The 18,380-nt window shown below is 41.3% G+C and overlaps 2 protein-coding genes across 11 annotated transcripts in view; one reads left to right on the plus strand and one right to left on the minus strand.

The window, feature by feature from the left end:
- Positions 1 to 7,006: 7,006 nt before the first annotated feature.
- dync2i2 (dynein 2 intermediate chain 2) lies at positions 7,007 to 13,947 on the plus strand. 4 transcript variants are annotated; one of them, XM_053648189.1, is made up of 10 exons: positions 7,007 to 7,458; positions 8,357 to 8,614; positions 8,730 to 8,839; positions 9,722 to 9,879; positions 10,597 to 10,706; positions 11,347 to 11,514; positions 12,167 to 12,399; positions 12,478 to 12,635; positions 13,032 to 13,082; positions 13,221 to 13,947. In XM_053648189.1, the coding sequence occupies exons 1-10, from the start codon at positions 7,381 to 7,383 to the stop codon at positions 13,451 to 13,453; spliced, it is 1,557 nt and encodes a 518-aa protein (XP_053504164.1). In that variant the 5' UTR covers positions 7,007 to 7,380; the 3' UTR covers positions 13,454 to 13,947. The 4 variants fall into 4 exon arrangements, with proteins under 4 accessions (XP_053504164.1, XP_053504163.1, XP_053504166.1 ...); XM_053648188.1 differs by having other exon boundaries at positions 7,009 to 7,458; positions 8,354 to 8,614; XM_053648191.1 differs by lacking the exon at positions 13,032 to 13,082 and having other exon boundaries at positions 7,011 to 7,458; positions 8,354 to 8,614; positions 13,232 to 13,373.
- A 461-nt stretch (positions 13,948 to 14,408) lies between these two features.
- The window catches only part of sptan1 (spectrin alpha, non-erythrocytic 1), a 46,557-nt gene continuing 42,585 nt past the window's right edge, over positions 14,409 to 18,380 (minus strand). For all 7 annotated transcript variants that reach the window (XM_053648187.1, XM_053648182.1, XM_053648186.1 and 4 more), the window contains 6 exons: positions 16,997 to 17,051; positions 16,281 to 16,477; positions 16,126 to 16,179; positions 15,629 to 15,775; positions 15,405 to 15,552; positions 14,409 to 14,876 (listed from right to left, as the gene is read on the minus strand). In XM_053648187.1, the coding sequence (XP_053504162.1) occupies positions 14,751 to 14,876; positions 15,405 to 15,552; positions 15,629 to 15,775; positions 16,126 to 16,179; positions 16,281 to 16,477; positions 16,997 to 17,051 (727 nt within the window). In that variant the 3' untranslated portion in view covers positions 14,409 to 14,750. The remainder of the gene's footprint in view (positions 14,877 to 15,404; positions 15,553 to 15,628; positions 15,776 to 16,125; positions 16,180 to 16,280; positions 16,478 to 16,996; positions 17,052 to 18,380) is intronic.

An 18,380-nucleotide genomic window follows, 5' to 3' on the forward strand; every position in this document is an offset into this window, starting at 1 on the left:
GAGCATCGATGCTCACTATGTTCACTTACTGGAAATGACGTCATATTTTCTGAAGCCTCAAAGCTCATAAAAAAAAAATGCCGGATGACCTCTCAGTCAACTTTGTCTACATATTTAAGTAGTTGTGGCTCTCAAATGATTACATACGTTAGTGATTTTTAACTTTATTTGATGTTCTGTATATAGTTTGTCTGAGTGTAACGACTTTTAAGTGTTTAACGGTTGAAAAAACTAGCTAGCCTACTATCCTGCTTCAAATATCGTGACGGGAACACGTGTGATTAAGCTAACAAATTTTATCTGACATACAATGTCAGAAAGATATCGCTCCTGCCTGTTGTTGTTAAATGCCAGTGGTGACGTTTTACAACACGAGTACGTAGTCATGTCTTGGGGAAATTGAGTCATCAGTGTCCCAACGTGTAGTGAGCCAGGGTCCTTACCAGTGCCCCAACTCATGTACACCATATTTTATATATTCATGGCCGAGGGAGCTGATTGAGACGCACCCTTTATATCCGACACCAAACATGCTGTTTACGTTTTCAGTAACGGGGACATTGTGAATTATTCTACATTTGACGTGGTTCCTTGTTTTTTCAGGATGATATAACAAACAAATTTCTTCAGTGTTTGCAATCCATGCAAACCTTTTTATTATGAACTGATATTTTACCAAAATATTACAAACTGGTGCATCTTTGAGAAAAAAAAGAAGAACAAAAAAAAAGATGTGGTCATGTAGAAAGTGTATTAGTTATTGACATTTCAATATTAGGCGTATAGATTGCATCTTTTTTTTTTTTTAGAGAGAGAAATACAATAACTTTTACAATCTATGCATGACTTGATTGAACTTTTTGAACATAAATGTATGCCTTACATTTCATCATTGTAACTTTTTGATACTTATATAGCTAAAGTAGGATCATTTATGCTTGAGCTGCCGTAGCTTAGAACAGTAGTGTGTGTGTGTGTGTGTGTGAGTGAGAGAGAGAGAGATTTTGTTTGCTTCTGGCCTTTTGCTCTTCTTTAACTGTATATCATTGTGCTTGTGGCTGCTGCTTTTCTTCCTTTATGCCACACACACACACACTCACCCTGATGTTAGAGTTTCGTGCTTCCACGGTGAGGAGTTTTTGTGTTTGAGCACGAGTATGTCAGGTTTTCTGCATTTCGCTTCTTGCATGTTGACCGAGTGCTCGGCTCAGAATGTTGTGTGGTTTTTAACACTGTTACTATGCACATGATCTGTGTTTGTTGCGCTGTTGTTGGATATCAGGAGAAAAGTACTGTTGGAGTGTATATTATTAACTGTTATAAAGGAGTACAATGTTATATATTGCGCTATTTTCCGGATTATAAGATGCAATTTTATCTTAAACACCTGCTGTGGTTTTTCCACCAGGCAGTGCAGCTTGTTTCAGTAAATAATCTCTTATTTTGCCTTCTTATTTAGATGTACTGTGACCAAGTACATAACTTAGATGCCTTTCTCGCAGGGTAACAAGAGAACTGAGCAGGGATGTGTGGGGGCGGAGCTAACAGTACTGATCACTGATTGGTCAAACACAACGATGCCAGAATCGTCTCTGACTAGAGTGACTTTTCTACCAGACATTACTTTAGATTTCTTGACACCATCTTCAAATATTGAATCCCAATTAGCTTCTAAATCACTGGATGTGCTCCTTCATCCGAATGTACTGCATGACCAATAAAACACAAATTCAACCATGGAAAATTTCACCAGACAATGTTTGCGCTCAACAGCCTCTGTAATTGGTTTTTTTTTTTTTTTTTTTAAAATATTGGCACCCTTGCCTTGTTTAGGTCACTTGCTGCCATTAAAACTCGCTGTGTCATGCAGTTGGAGGCGCACACACACAGTTTAACCCAAAATGAACCGTGGTCTTGTTTTGTTTTGTTTTTTTGTTTTTTTTAAATTCCATGTTAAAGAAAATCAAATAATAAAATGGTATTAGTATAGTATTTTACTAATCATGCTCATCACATCACTAGTCTCCACCCCCACACCCTCGAGAGAAACTCTGCCCATTTTAACAGTTACAGAAACTCAACCAGGATATGGATGGTCTTGGAGTTGTTATTGCACGGTTGCTGTCTGGTGGAAAAAGCGCTATTAGTGTACTTATGGTGTCTTAATGCTGTGTTCTGTTGTTCTTAGAAGTCCCAATATATAGCCGAATTGCTACTCCTGACTTTTTTTTATTTTTATGGTTTTGTATGGAAACCTGATGATTGGCAAGCATTGTAGGAGGATGTGAATTAATAACTACAGTACCACAACATTAAATAACTATTTTACACAAAAAGATACTGTATGCTCCCCGTGCTGCGGGGGTTTCCTCCGGGTACTCCGGTTTCCTCCCCCAGTCCAAAGACATGCATGGTAGGCTGACTGGCGTGTCCAACGTGTCCGTAGTGTATGAATGGGTGTGTGAATGTGTGTGTGATTGTGCCCTGTGATGGACTGGCACCCTGTCCAGGGTGTACCCCGCCTTGTGCCCGATGCTCCCTGGGATAGGCTCCAGGTTCCCCGTGACCCTGTAAAGGAGTAAGCGGTAGAAGATGGATGGATGGAAGATACTGTATATGATTATAGTGTGATTATATCTGATTGTAAAAAGACTCTGAATGCATGATGAGTTAAAGCAATTACTTTAAGACTGTAAGATTTGTCTTACATTTAATATTAGACAGTTGTAGTATCCACTGTAAGACAAATATATTTTTATGTGCTACCAGGGCTTAGTTAGAGTGATCCAGATTGATGTCAGCTATGTTTATATCAGTAACCTGGTGCAAAGTGGATTTCATCTGAGTTTCCAGTTAGGAGATCTGACTGACCGGTGGACTGCACATTTTCCAAGTTGAAAGGTCCTATCTTCCAAATATAACAGAACACAGCATAAGCTAGAATTACAATTAAAATTAGAGTTACCATACTGGTAATTTTCTAAGTAGAACAAATACTAGAATTAAAATAGGTGCTTCTTATGATCCGGAAAGTATATAAAATTTAGATTTTTCAATTAAATTTGACTGTAGTGTGACAGATTGGGAAAATCTTTAAAAACCACACCAGGATATTTACACTGGGCCATATTCAGAGTTGGTGACTTACGTCCAAAGGTTTTGTCAAAATTTACGTGGGGGAAATTTAGTTCACATCTCCAAGGTTGGCAGATTTTTCTTGAGTAGAAGCATCTGAGACAGGGTTTTTCCAGTAGCATCTAGACAACTGACTTTAAACACAAGCACTTGCCTTTAAACCAGAAAAAAATCAGGGACAGAAAATTTTCTTTGCTGTCAAATCTGATATGATATAACATGGTATAACAAAGAAAAAATACATTTTTAGCATTTTTAGCCACCTTTAGCAGCAATAACTGCAAATAAATGCTTCCGAAAACTGGAGATAAGTCTTTCGCTTACTTCTAGGACTAGGTCTTACTCCTATGCTTTGGATCATTGTCTTGCTGCATAATCCAGTTGCTCTTCAGTTTCAAATTATGGACTGAAGACCGGACATTCTACTTTCTCTAGAGAAAGTAGAATGTTCTGCTAGAGAGCTAGAGAGCTTCTGCTAGAGAGCAGAATTCATGTTTCCCTCAGTTATTGCAAGTTGCCCAGGCCCTGAAGCATCACAACATCCCCACACCATCACACTTCCACCACCATGCTTGACTGTAGGCATGATGTTTTTGTGTGGAATTCTGTGTTTGGTTTACGCCAGATGTAACGGCACCCCTGTCTTCCAAACAGTTCCGCTTTTGACTTATCAATCTGTAGAACATTCTCCCAAAAGATTTGAGGATCATCAAGGTGTGTTTTGGCAAAATCCAGACGAGCTTTAATGTTCTTCTGGGTTAGCAGGGGTTTTCACCTCGCCACTCTTCCATGGATGCCATTTTTGCACAGTGTCTTTCTAATAGTGGAGTCATGAACAGTGTCCTTTATTCATGCAAGAGAGGCCTGTAGGTTCTTTGATGTTGTCCTTGGTTCTTTTGTGACTTCCTGAATGAATAGTTGCTGTGCTCTTGGAGGAATTTTGGAAGGTTCGCTACTGTGCCGAGTTTTTCCGTTTGGAGATAGTGGCTCTCACTGTAGTTCTTTGGAGTCCCAGAGCCTTTGAAATAGCTTTGTAACCCTTCCCAGACTGATGTATTTCAATCACCTTCTTCCTTTCTGGAATTTCTTTCAACTTTGGCACAGTGTGTTACTAGATAAGATCTTTTAACCAACTTCATACTGTTGAAAAAGTTCTGTTTAAGTGTTGATTTGATTGAACAGGGTTTGTAGTAATCAGGCCTGGTTGCGTCTAGTCCAACTGAACCTCAGTATAAATGCAGTGTCATAGATTTGGGGAATTAGTAACCATTGGGGCAAATACATTTTCACACTTTCAGTGAACTCTAGAGGGACGATACTATTAATAAATTGTCATATTTGTGTATTTAATTTTGGCCTCAAATGATAGTCCGTAGTTCTTTGAATGATTACAGCCCAAATATCAATTTCAGCTTATATATTGTGATTACATCAAACTATCAGAGTTCATACTGCTTCTCGTTGAGCCTTAAGACAAGGGTCAGAATCTCGTATAACTGAGACACTCATCTGTTTCCTTTAAACGTCACCCACGAGCCTCAATCGCTGTTGTTACGGCTGAGGTCTGAATGACTATGCGTGCAATTTTTTTGTATTAAATACTCACTACATGCACTTAACTCTGAATACGGCCCCCTGAGCTATTAAAAAAAAGCAAAGCTAGATTAAATGACACTTCAAAAACAGAACAGTTTACAGAATTTCGTTTGATGTGGATATAATTCTATTTTTTAGCTTGCCAAAAATGATACTTATTTTCAACATGTACCCTATTTCATGTATAAAGGCACTCGCTCAGGTGTGTTTTGCTTAAGTTTTGGCCCGCACACCTTATGAATGGAGCTGGTACAGGTTGACTTGAAATCGGCAAGATCTGAGCTACAGTTTAAAAGCGACAATGCTGTAAGGTACTTGTATATGTATATATATATAAATATATGTAGGCTTTTTATCTCGATGGTGTGTGCCCAGGTTTGACTGAAGGGCTAGAGGACATATCACCTATACACATGTAGGGTTTAGCACCTGTAGCAGAGTGTTTACATGGATTTAACTGCATGCCATAATCATCATCATCATCATCATCATCATCAGCACACACCATCTCTGAGCATGTTGGAATGTTTGACACGAGTCACGGTGATCTCCTCACTTATCACTCTATACATATTGTATCCTGTTCAATATTTGAATAAACTGAATAAATATTTGATTAAATTGCCATTGCTCTGTTTTTGATTATTTTATTTGTTTAAATGTGCTCTTCTCTTCCGAGTAAACACAGCACCGATCGCACTTCCTTTCTGCAGCCCAAACAGAATGGATTTAAAGGTGCAGTTTGTAAGGTTTAAAACTTTCTAGACCTGTAATCAAGTAGTCAGTAATGAAATATACCTTGTGATTTACAATCTTGTCATGCAGTGGGTCACCTGTTATCTTTATTTCAGGCTTCTTTTGACATTTTTCATGCCCAGTAATTAGCCCTGCCCACAGTCAGAACATATCTCGTCAGCGAGGTCAGGCACTGATGTTGGGTGAGGAGGCCTGATGTGCAGTCGGCATTCTAGTGCATCCTGAAGGTGTTCACTGAGGTTGAGGTCAGGGCTCTGTGCAGGACACTTGAGTTCTTCCACTCCAACTTTGGCAAACCATGTCTTCATGGAGCTCACTTTGTGCACAGAGGCATTGTCATGCTGGAACAGGATTGGGCCTCTTCGTCCCAGTGAAGGGATTTAAATTGTAATGCTACAGCATCCAAAGACATCATATACAATTGTGTGCTTTTAACTTGGTGGCAACAGTTTGTGGAGGAATCAGATATGGGGTGTGATGATCAGGTGTCCACATACTTTTGGCTAAATCACGCCAAAAAAAAAAAAACAGACTTTCTATCAACTTGAACCAGTCTGAGCATTCTACTCTGACCTCTCTCATCAACAAGGCATTTCTGGCTGCAGAACTCTTGCTCACTGAATGTTTTTTATTTTGTAAATTCTACAGACTTGAAAATCCTAGGAGATCAGCAGTTTCTGAAATACTCAGTTTAGCCAGTCATAGCACCAATAACGGCTATGGTCAAAGTCACAATCCCCCCCATTTCTGGTGTTTGATGTGAATATTAACCTAGGCTCTTGACCTGTATCTGCGTGATTGTATGCACTGGGTTGATACCATATGATTGGCTGATTGGATAATTGCACAAAAGGGCAGGTTTACAGTTGTACCTAATAAAGTGGATGGTGGGTATATTTACAATCACACAACAAGACTAACGTCTATTTCAGAGCACAACGTTTATGTATATTTATTCTGATTTATGTGTGCACATGAAGGTTTGAAGATTGCATGGATTAAAGTATACATTATATTGATGTGTTGTGGGATGCTTTGGTGAACTGGTTGAATCCTCAGCTAGTGCACTCACGCGAATGAGACCTCGATTTGAGACACAACCGCTTGTTTTGGTTTCCAGAAACGATTGGGATTCCGGATCTTTTCAGTGAGTCAGAGCAATCGACTCAGCTGACCAACAAGAGCCGATTCCTTCAGCTCACAAACGGCTCATTATCAGTTTTTATGAATAACGGCCAAAGCTGTGCTTTGCCTATATATCGCTTAAAGGGTAAAATAAAGTCTAAATAAAGCCTCTGGTTTAAAGGAAAAATCTGTTGTACTTTGCATTGTGATTGTTATAAAAATCTATTTAAACAAATGTAAACACAGCTAGGGGTTACATATTTAGTAAATGCACAAACCGGGTAGGTTCTGGGGTGCGGGTGGGGGTGGGGGTGTGGGGGCGCTCTTTACATACGCGAGTCGGCTCCCAAAGTTCACCCAAAAGAGCCGGTTCATAGAACCGGTTCTTAAGTGAACGATGCATCACTATTACTGGTTTCCAGGGGTAACCATAGCGGTGAAACATTCTAGCATCTCAATGTTAGCCGCTTTAGCGTATCGCTGCGTGTATTATACAACACACACATACACACACATACACAAACACAAAAGTTTCGTTTGGTGCTATTTAATGATTTTATATGGAAAGCTTAAAATATTGACATGCTAGTTAGCCAGCTAGCTTTTGGGATAACGCTAAATTTCCACCAGCTAGCATTAGTAATGTTAACTACCTAGCATTGTCTCTCTTAACTAATTAGCTAATAGTTCATTATCTGTAGTTAGTGTAAACGCTAATATAGAGCCGTGACTGTTTTTGAGGTGTCGTTTTTTATCTAATTCGGTAAAATGTTCACGGATGAATCTCTCGATATTGTCGGGTTTCAGTCATCGTGGAAAAAGTCGCACCGACAGACTCAGGACTCGGTATGTGAAGATTTCCAGTTTCACCTATTTAGGTACACAGCAAAAAATAAAAAATGACAAAGCTGCACAAAATGCCTCATACTAATTAAAAAACACACATTTTATATGTATTATGTATATATGTATGTATATATTTTATATATACATGTGTGTTTATATATGTATATGTGTGTGTGTGTATATGTATGTATATATATATATATATATATATATATATATATATATATATATATATATTACACACACACACACACACACACACACATACAGTGACCTGTGAATGACCCAGTGAGTGAAATGATGTGATTGATGCTCCTCAGATCAGTGAATCTTTAGCACAAGGGAAGGAAAAAGGTCCGTCCATGAAGTACAAAAGGAAATAAAGTTTAGGAAATAAACCTTTCAATGAAATAAAGAGATTTAAAAATTCCTTTTTAATGTAAACCTATCTGGGGAAAAAGAATAAAAGGCAATTAAATATGTGCATACTGTAGTTGTGGATTGTCCATGTGAGAGAGTCGACATGTAGCGTTTATATCAATAGTTGTGCATTTATTTATTTATTTATTTTACATATTGTGAATGTACGAGTCATATAAAACTTAACAAAAGTGACAGTTTCCGGAAAAGAAAACTGATTCAAACAATGGCTTTAGTACTTTAACTTCTGATAGTACTTTAAAGTACTGATCATGTGACAGTACTGATATATAATTTATTTTTATTTTTTTTATCAGGTTCAGGCCTACTGTTTTTTGTCTGTTTAGGCTTGTGAGAGATTTTCTGTTCGACCGTAGTGCCGATATATGCGCTGTGTTACAGGATGTCCTGTCAGTTGTGTTAAAACTCAGTGTGAATGTGTAAGACATAATCCTGTTAACTGCTCCGCTCTCAGAAGACGTGTCAGACCGTCCCGGTTCACACGGCCGAGGCTGAGACGCAAGTCAGGAGTGTGTTAAGCAGCAGCACGCAGACCGATCCTCCAGAGAACCTCACTGATCAGCTCACACTCCGCTCGGATCTGCCGGCTGAGCTGCCCGGGCTGAGGGATTTCCTGCACCGTGTGGAGGACCTGGTCATCCAGGAGCTGGTGAAGAACTCAAAGAGCCACGCTTTTGATGGGTATGAAGTGAACTGGACTGATCAGCATGAGACGGTGAGGATCAGACATGCAGAGAAGCTTAGTCACTCGTGTGTGTGTGTGTGTGTGTGTGTGTGTGTGATGTTCAGTGTGCTGATGTAATGAAACTCCTGTTATGTTTCCTGTACAGATGTCATGTTTATTCAGGCTTGGGTACAGTGAGGCTCGGGGCAGGGGGCTGCAGGTGACCAGCGTATCCTGGAACTGCACCGGTTCTGTTATCGCGTGTGCTTTTGGCCGGTATGCCACCTATTGCTATCCTTATTCTGTATGAAAATAAACAATGGTACCCCGTGTTATGTGATGCAGTCATAATTAGGACTGTATTCCAGGACCTTATTTGTAAAATACACAGACACAAACCGCGGGTTCCAATCCTCTCTCCCTTAAATAATCACACATGATACTAAACACACTTCTGTTTAGTTTATTTATGGTTTCATTTACGATGATTTTAGTTACGACAGTAAAGTCCATCTTTAATGTGACATTTGTGACACCACACGTATTTCCACATTACGTGCGTGCAACAGCGAAAGACAAAAGTCCAACACAGTTTTTCCATGCTCAAACACACCTGCTTTCAACAGGTTTTGCAGGCGAGTCAGGGCAGAGACATCACACCTGACCATGGCCTGATAACATGTTAATCATCAATCAGGAATAAAATAAACTCGCATCTTAGTCTGAGTAGAGTAGAGTGGATTGGATAAATATAAAGAAATAGTAATATGCTGTGATTTTTAAATGTAGATACAGTTCATGTTTATCAGAATGTAATAATATCTTTGATGTTAGATGAATTTCGAAGTAAATTGGTGACAAATTCTCACTTTCTGTTCAACCAGGAGCATGTTTTATTAATCCAGTTGTCATTTTAAACTTATTTAAACACTATTAAAGACACTGAACACTGGCCTAGCATTCTGAGCTAACACTAGCTACACATCACACAGATCTGTCCATATTATTATTCTAACATTAAGACCAAATAGTATATAAATGTAGATTTTAGGGAGAATATATGAACAAGACATTTGGGACCTGTCACTGCACTCGTGTCGTGGTTGAAAACCTCTGCTTATAAACCCAGCGACAGTCACTGCTGCGCTCCTCTTTTAGTGTCGATGACGGTGACTGGAGCACTGAGAGGTCGTACGTGTGCACATGGAATCTGGACCGTAGAAGAGTGAACCCGAAACAGCCCGACACGGTCATAGAGACGGCAACACCCGTCATGTGTGTGTCCTTCCATCCACTGCAGCCGTCTCTGATTGCAGGTAAAAGCTATCTGTCTTCCACAGGTCGTTATTATAGCCTGATTAGCCAGGTACTTGTCAGATATTCCTGCGGCTACTTTAATGTTTCCCTAGGTCTCTTGGTGGCCTCCCGGGTAAGTTCTTATCTTGTCCTTTTGTAAATTTTGGAGGGACGTCCTGTTCTTGGTAACATCGCCGTGCTGCCCCATTTTCTCCACTTGTTCTCGATGGCCTTCGCTGTGTTCCATGTAATGTCTAATGTTTTGGGAAACAAGTGAGATATCGTACATGCTTTGTAAGCTCAAGAGATGTCAAGAAAGTCTTAGAGAAACAGCTAGTCTTTATTTGGGGTTAATCAAAATAATTTCACTGATGACAGTTGGTATGATAATTACTTTTAAACATGAGATTGAATGTGATTGGTTCATTTTGAACACAGCCACATCCCCAGTTAAAAAAAGGGTGTGCACACTTACGTTTGCATTCAGGTTATTGTAACTTTTTTATTTTCCTTGTTTTTCCTTGCCATTCCCTCACCAAGGTAATACGACAAAAATATGTAATGTTACTGAGAAACTGCAACTCCAGTGGTCCCTTGCCTGTTACAAAGAGCTGACACTGGAGACTCCTTCCATAATGGCCGCCTGTCACTTGCTAATGTGGACACGAGGTGGGAAATTATAGGCAGGCATGAATTTATGGATAATAAGTCCTGCCCAATTTGTGCTCACTCTGCAGGAGGGCTGTACAGTGGAGAAGTGATGGTGTGGGACTTGAGTCGCACTCAGGATCCTGTTTTGGCTCAAACAGGGATGTGTTCAGATACACACAAAGAGCCGGTATATGAGGTAACTGTCTCTTATACGTTTAGTCTGTTTTTACCATGGATCATAGATGATGTACGAATAACACAACACAATACAAATTGAAGTTTCGATGTGATTCAGCCATCATACAGCTAAAGAATGTGTATGATTCACTCACTGATGTATGCTTAACTCGCCCGTTTTCCATGTATTGAGAAAAGAACAGAAAACCTATTTACTCAAAATTTCCTTATATTAGATGTCTGGGGGCAGCTGCAAACATTTTTGCATAAATACAGATTTTCACACAATTTTAGCTCGTTCCTCAGTACAGAACAGCTTCAACTCTGGGATGTTGGTGGGTTTCCTCACATGATCTGCTTGCTTCAGGTCCTTCCACAACATTTCTATTGGATTAAGGTCAGGACTTTGATTTGGCCATTCCAAAACATTAACTTTATTCTTCTTTAACCGTTCTTTGGTAGAACGACTTGTGAGCTTAGGGTCGTTGTCTTGCTGCATGACCCACTTTCTCTTGAGATTTAGTCATCCTGACCCAGATGCGGCAAAACAGGCCCAAACCATGACACTACCTCCACCATGTTTCACATATGGGATAAGGTTCTTATGCTGGAATGCAGTGTTCTCCTTTCTCCAAACATAACCCTGTGTGTGTGTGTAGGTGAAGTGGGTCCCAGGGCCTCGTCGAGGAGAGATGGCGGTTGTAAGTGCGTGTTCAGGAGGTCGAGTCCTGCGCTGGAGTGTAGATGGAGCAGAAGGTAAACTGACTCTAACAGCTGGATTTGCGTTTGTCAGGCAGCAGCTCCCTCTGAGGCGATCAGCCAGCAGGGTGAGTGTCAGAAAAAACATCACAGATTGATTATTATTATTTTTTAAAATCACAATAACGGTGTGTATATATATATATATATATATATATATATATATATATATATATATATATATATATATATATATATATATATGAATTGCTATGTGCACATTTATAATTATGCAATCTCTATTGGATATCACCAATTAATACTAATGAAATATGTGTTAGTTGAGAAGTACTAACTTACCATTATTATTATTATTGTCTATCAAGTGATTTACTTTAATCGAATTTCACCCTCCCTTCCTCCCTCGCTTCATCCCTCCCTCCCTCCCTCCCTCTGGACTCATAGTTTGTGTATTTTTAAATGTTTGATTAATACTGTGAAACGGTCACACCCCTACCGGTGATCAACCAAATCATTAGATGTGCTGTAAAGCTTACTAGTTAGGGTTTGTTTAGCTAGCGAACATTAACTCACAGCAGTGTCAGTTAGTGGTACTAAAAATAACTTTCCATTGCTGAGATGCCCCTGAATTAGTATTATTATTTCTTTTTATTTTTTTCAGGAAGTAGCTGATGTAGGTATTAATCAATCATGTTCAATAAATTAGGGAAATGTGCCTTTTGCGGTTATATAAGCAATCTCCTGTTCTCCTGATGGCAGGTGAGAGGTGACACGGCTGTAGGCGTGACGTCTCTCGCGCTCTCACCCTGGGACTCGGACATGTTCTTGGTGGGCACTGAGGGGGGTCTGGTGCTCAAGTGTTCCTTCAGCAGTCAGACGGTGGCAGCGGTGCCCCCTGATGGTGAGAGTGTGACACTACATGCTCCTGCACAGTTCTCTTTCTCACCCCGAGCCGGTCCCGTTCAGTCGCTCCACTTCTCCCCCTTCCACAGGTGAATTTTAGTGATTAATGACATTCTAAAGCTCTGTTAGAAAAAACCACATCCATCAGATTCCTGTGCTTGCTTTAGGAACCTGTTTGTGAGTGTGGGGACAGACGGCATGGCGCATGTCCACAGTGTCCTGCAGCCTGGTCCCCTGCTGTCCCTGCGTGTTTCTGACTCGTACGTGTTTGGAGTGCGGTGGTCGCCCGTTCGCCCACTAGTGTTCGTTGCAGTCACTGGGCAAGGTGGGTCAAACTGTGAAAGACAGGAACGTAGCGCGAAAGAATCGCCTGTAGGATTATCTCCGTCAGCTCTAGTTTTCAGTGTGTTTTTACAGTAGCCGTGATGCATTATTCAACTCAACTTTGTGTATAGCACTTTTTACAACGCACATTGTCTCAAAGCAGCTTTACAGAAACATGTAAACATAGGATACAGATTTTAAGTGTGACATTAGCAGTTACAGGAAGGCAGATCCCTTTTATACCACAGTGATTTGGCAACACTAGCAAATTTTTTATCTATTTATAGTTACGTGTTGTGGAACGATGGTGAAACAGTTAGTACACCTGTTATAACTCAGGATATAGCAGATATAAACAGTCGTTCCCTCACCAGCCATTCTTTTCTCTCTCTCGAAGTTATCAAGAAAAAAATGACACCACTTTTAATGTTACCAAGAACTGCAAAAGGTGCCATTTAAAAATAGATTGTATTTTATTATTATAAGTTTATTTATTTTGGAATTTCATTCTGAAGCATATGTACGAACCCTGCTTGTAGTATTGTGATCGTGATCTACCTGCAATGCTTCATTCCTCATGTTCCAGGTGTGTTGCAGGTGTTTGATTTGGGTCGGAAGTGTCTCAGACCGGTGGCCACCGTTGAGCAGGACACTGGGGGTCAGTGCGCTCTGTGTGTGGAGTTTAACCAGCAGCAGCTCCTGGCGGTGGGGAATGCAGACGGTACGGTGAACATCTGGCAGCTGAGTGCCGAGTTCACTGAGCAACGGCCCAGAGAGAGTGCCGTCCTGCAACAGCTCGCAGATGATGTACCTGAGTGACCAGGCTTTAGGGTGGAGTCCAGGATGGAGAACTCGTCCCGCTCAGTGATGGGTGACTTTGACCTGATCCTGTGGGAGAATTCAGGAGGTTGGGAAATTTAACCATTATTGAGCGAGGCCCTAACCCTCTCTGCTCCAGGGGCATTGTATCATGATTGACCCTGCACTCTGACCCCAACTTCCTGGCGTGCTGGGGTATGTGAAGAAAATAATTTCACTGCACTGTAATGTACATGTGACCAATAGACTCATTATCATTCTGATGCGAAAATGTTCACTTTGTTTACTAGATAAAAATGGCAGTTGCAGTCTAACATTAGCACATACAGTGCTGTGAAAAAGTATTAGCCCCATCCTGATTTCTTCTGTTTTTGTGTAAATATTATACTAAATAATTTTAGATTTTCAAATGAAATGTATCCTGAGTAAACATAAAACACAGTTTTTACCTATTTTGTTTTTTATTGAAGCAAAATAAAGTTATCCAACACTGATCACCTGTGTGAAAAACTAATTGCCCCCTTAAACTTAAAATCTGGTTGTGCCACCTTTAGCAGCAATAATGGCAACCAAACGCTTCCGATAACTGGAGATCAGTCTTTCACAACACTGGAGGGTTTGTGAGCATGAACTGCCTGTTTAATTTTCTGCCACATCATCTCATTCGGTTCAAGTCAGGACTTTGACTAGGCCACTCCAAATGCACGAGAGGCCTGTAGGTCCGTTGATGTTGTCCTTGGTTCTTTTGTGACTTGCTGGATGAGTCATTGCTGTGCTCTTGGAGGAATTTTGGAAGGTCGGCCGCTTCTGGGTAGGTTCACTACTATGCTGAGTTTTGCCATTTGGAGATAATGGTTCTCACTGTGGTTCTTTGGCGTCTCAGAGCCTTCGAAATAGCTTTGTATTTTTCTTGTTGCCCCTCCCAAAAAAAAACCAACAGTACACAACACCGTGACCAGTTCTAACCAGTAGCGTTTATTAATTCACACTGCAGAATTACGGGCGGTGTTACAGTTTAGCTTATTGTCTGTATAGGTTTCTCTAAATCAAGCGAAGCACTGAAACAAGAAACACAATCAATCACAGAACACACACACACACACACACACACACACTACACTAGAGTGAGTGAAGCACAGAGAGTGTGAAAGATCAGCTCAGAGTGAAATCAGGTTCCTACATAAAGATACCGAGTGCTAAAGAGAAGGTTAACGTTAGATTCATGCAATTCGGCTCTGTGTTGGTGCTCGAGGGGAAACGCATCCCGATTGGTCACTGGCAGGCAAAGGGGCGGGGATCAGTTGACGAAAAGCGAGCGTGTGAACTCCACAAAGTCGAAGGCGGATGGGAGCTCGCGACCTTTACTGTCTAAATATGGCTTCATGTGCGAGATGCAGTAATCAGCCTGCTCCTTGGTTAGATTCTGCAGCGGAAAGAGAACAGAGATATAAAATTAAATCAGCCTGGTTATTTACAGCAGCTTCTTCTCTAGCATTTAATGGAAGATACACACCAGTTCTCTAATGCACTGGTACAACATGGTTTATTTAGAGTGATTTATAGGCTACATTGCATGGATTCCTGTTTCTTTTCATTAAAACCATCATGAAGATGGATATATCTACATCTCTCTCTACCCATCTATCTATCTAGCTCTCTATATCTATATGTGTATAGATATCTGTAATTTTATATATACATATATATATACATCGATCTATATCTATCTATCTAGATCTCTCTCTATATATACACATCTATCTATCTACACACACATACACACAGACACACACATCTATATCTATCGCTATATATAGAGATAGAGTAGAAATGTACCTAATTAAAGTCTGAGATTTAGAAACGTGACATGTTGAGCACCTCCATGAGGGTTTATCTCTCTCACGTACACATATGCAACATGCCACAATAACAGCAGGTGTGTATTGCGTACCTGGTAGAGCTCCTCCTTGGTGACGTACGGTTTGTTCTCGGCACTGAGAGCACGGAAAGCGCTCTCGATCTCCTCGCTAGACTTGACGTTCTCCGTCTCGCGGCTGATCATGAAGGCCATGTACTCCTGCAAGGACACGTTGCCGTCCCTGCAAACATAGAAATGGAGTGATGAAGCTCCTACGTGAACGGGTGTGTGGTGCTGGGCGGAGTCTGAACGCTCACCTGTTGGGGTCCACCGTGTCCAGGATGGACTCGAACTCTGGGTCTGGTTCTCCTTCCTCCACCATGGGCAGGTCGTAGCCCAGCGAGCGCAGGCAGGATTTGAACTCCTGGTGATTCAGACGACCGGATTTCTCTTTGTCGAAGTGTCTGAGGTGAGAGATGAGAACGGGACGCAAAAGTGTTCATTCGGTAAAATTGGTCACAGATTCGAAAAATTCCGTCTGATGTCATGTTGCCCGTCGGTTCACGGAGTTTAACGAAACGACGCGTTCAAATCTCATTCGAGAAAACGGGTACGAATGTTTGCGACACAGATCTGATCTGAACAGGGCTTTGGGTGACAGTCAAACGTGAGACTGTAAACACTGGAATATGGATTTTCACCTTCAAAAGTGTAAATACGATGTAAAGAGAAACAGTGGAATTAGTTTCGACGGCCCTACTCCTCACACTCTCGGTCGAGGAACAGCTTTTTCATGTGTTGCTTTTGTACTCACTTGAACATCATGCTGAACTCCTTCAGGGCCTCCTCTGTGACTCCTGTGGTGTTTCTGTGGAGGAATGAAGTACGTTTATCGGTCCACACTTTGAGACCCAACTCTATATAAATGACCCTGAGCAGTGCGTGTGTGTGTGTGCGCACGTGTCATACCTGGCTTGGATCTGCTGCTCCAGGTTGTGCTGCATCCTCATGCCCAGCTGGTCGAGCTGATCCCACTGCTGCGCCAGTCCTACCGTACTGTGCTCTGTGTACTTGTTGTCCAGGATCAGCGCCTCCTCCATGGCCGCGCCCAGATCCTCAATCTTCTTCAGCTGGCTGCGCATAGCACGAATCTCCTGGTGCTTACGCTGTTACCGATATGAGTAAAGCTCAGTTCGTGTCACGATGTAATGAGAACAACATGCTAATCCCAGCCCCATTTCTACTCCTACCACAGCGGTGTTGAATTTTGGATTGTGTTTGGTCAGAAAGTGTTGATTAGCAGCTCCTACAGTAATGTAGCTGCTAATGACATGTTTATATTAATATACTTATAACATGTTATCGTATCCATAATAACAGCTCATTCACAGGGATCTGTATAGATTAAACAGGTAAAGCTCTAACTAGGTTTTCCAATACAGAACGCCCCCCGCCCCCCTTAAATGTAACTATAAATGGATAAAAATTATGATGTGTTGGTCTTTAATAAATAAAAACGATAATCATTGTCAACTGCTGTGTACAAGAGGAATAAAACACTAGGGGCCGTGTAATAATTAACTTCAGGTTGGGAACAGTAACACCACTTTATCACACCACCCCATCTCACACACACACACACACACTCTCGAACAGGTTTATACCCTGTTCATGGTCACACTCACCTTTGTGGCCTCCAGCTGAGACTCCAGAGTTCCAGATTCTTCCACCATACAGGACCTGCCCCACACACACACACAGCAGTGAGATCAGGCCACAAGGCAGCTTCGCAATACATCCCATCCATCATCAGTAACTACTGCTAGAGAAATCCGACAGTCTGTACATTATTAACACAGCGACTCATCTTCAGGGAGAAGGCTAATAATACAGTTTAAGAGCGACACGAAACAAAACCTCTGGTGGCACAAAAGTCATTTCTTGTCATTTTTCCTGTATTTGTGAAACCCCACACTAGAAGCCATTCCAGACTGCTGCACCCACTCGGTTCATGCTAATGGAGCCTCAGATCTGTGCTCATGTCCATGCTAGATTAACGCCACAGCCAGCAGGGCCAGAAACTGATCATGTTCAAGACTGCTTAAAAAAAAGATATTTGTAACATGGGTCACAGAAAAGTATGGACACTTTGTTTTAAAATATAAACATAGCGGGAGTTTTTCATTTCCATGAATGATCTCATTCCCAAGTCTCACTAAGTCATGACCAAGGTACTGTTCCTACGAGTTGGCATCCCCCTCATGGTGTAGTGCAGTTTACTGTTTCTCCTGTTTCTGGTGTTTTTGCTAAACTCCTTATCTTAGTTCTGCAGTTTGCCCATTTAACATATGAGCATTATTCACTTTCACTATGTTCACTGGCACCTGTATGAAGGGCCTTTCCCTCAGAGCGTGATTAAGCGACGCAAGGACGTTCTTGACTCGAAACAATAGATCCCTATGGAGCGATTTACACCGGGCGCGATAATTCGTGGCGCAACAGAGATTTTTTTGACCAGTGTATTGACCCCCCCCCAGTGTCTCCGTGATGAAACGGACCGTCCAATTACATTTGAGCTTTCGAGCACGTGCCCGGAGCTGCTAATTTTGCTCAAAAGGGGCAAGATTGGTGGCGCTATAGCACAGAAAGCAGTTTTGATAAAAGTCACAGCGAAATCCATTTTCAAATCCATTTTCTTTCTATTTCTGTGCTGCTTAAGGGTTTGTGTGCCGATCAGCTGAACAGCGGGTTGCGCCACCTAGTGTGCGGGTGTAAAATGCACTCGGCGTGAAAGCGCCTTGAGAGTTGTACGTTAGCGAATGGTCATATACCATTTAATACCACAAACACTAACAATTACAAACACGACAGGTGGCATCTTTAGGCGTGTTGCTAAAATGTGAGGTTTAGCTGTCCACACTGAAGTGCAAGCACGAATGTTTGACCATGTCTGAATGATACCTACACTATATAGGCAAAAGTTTGTGGACACCTGAACATCACACCCATATGTGCTCATTGAATATCCCATTAGTCTGTTATAAGAACCTCCCCTCTTCTGGGAAGGAT

This window comes from Ictalurus furcatus, chromosome 18, assembly GCF_023375685.1.
Source record: "Ictalurus furcatus strain D&B chromosome 18, Billie_1.0, whole genome shotgun sequence".
In the NCBI taxonomy this organism is placed as follows: domain Eukaryota; kingdom Metazoa; phylum Chordata; class Actinopteri; order Siluriformes; family Ictaluridae; genus Ictalurus; species Ictalurus furcatus.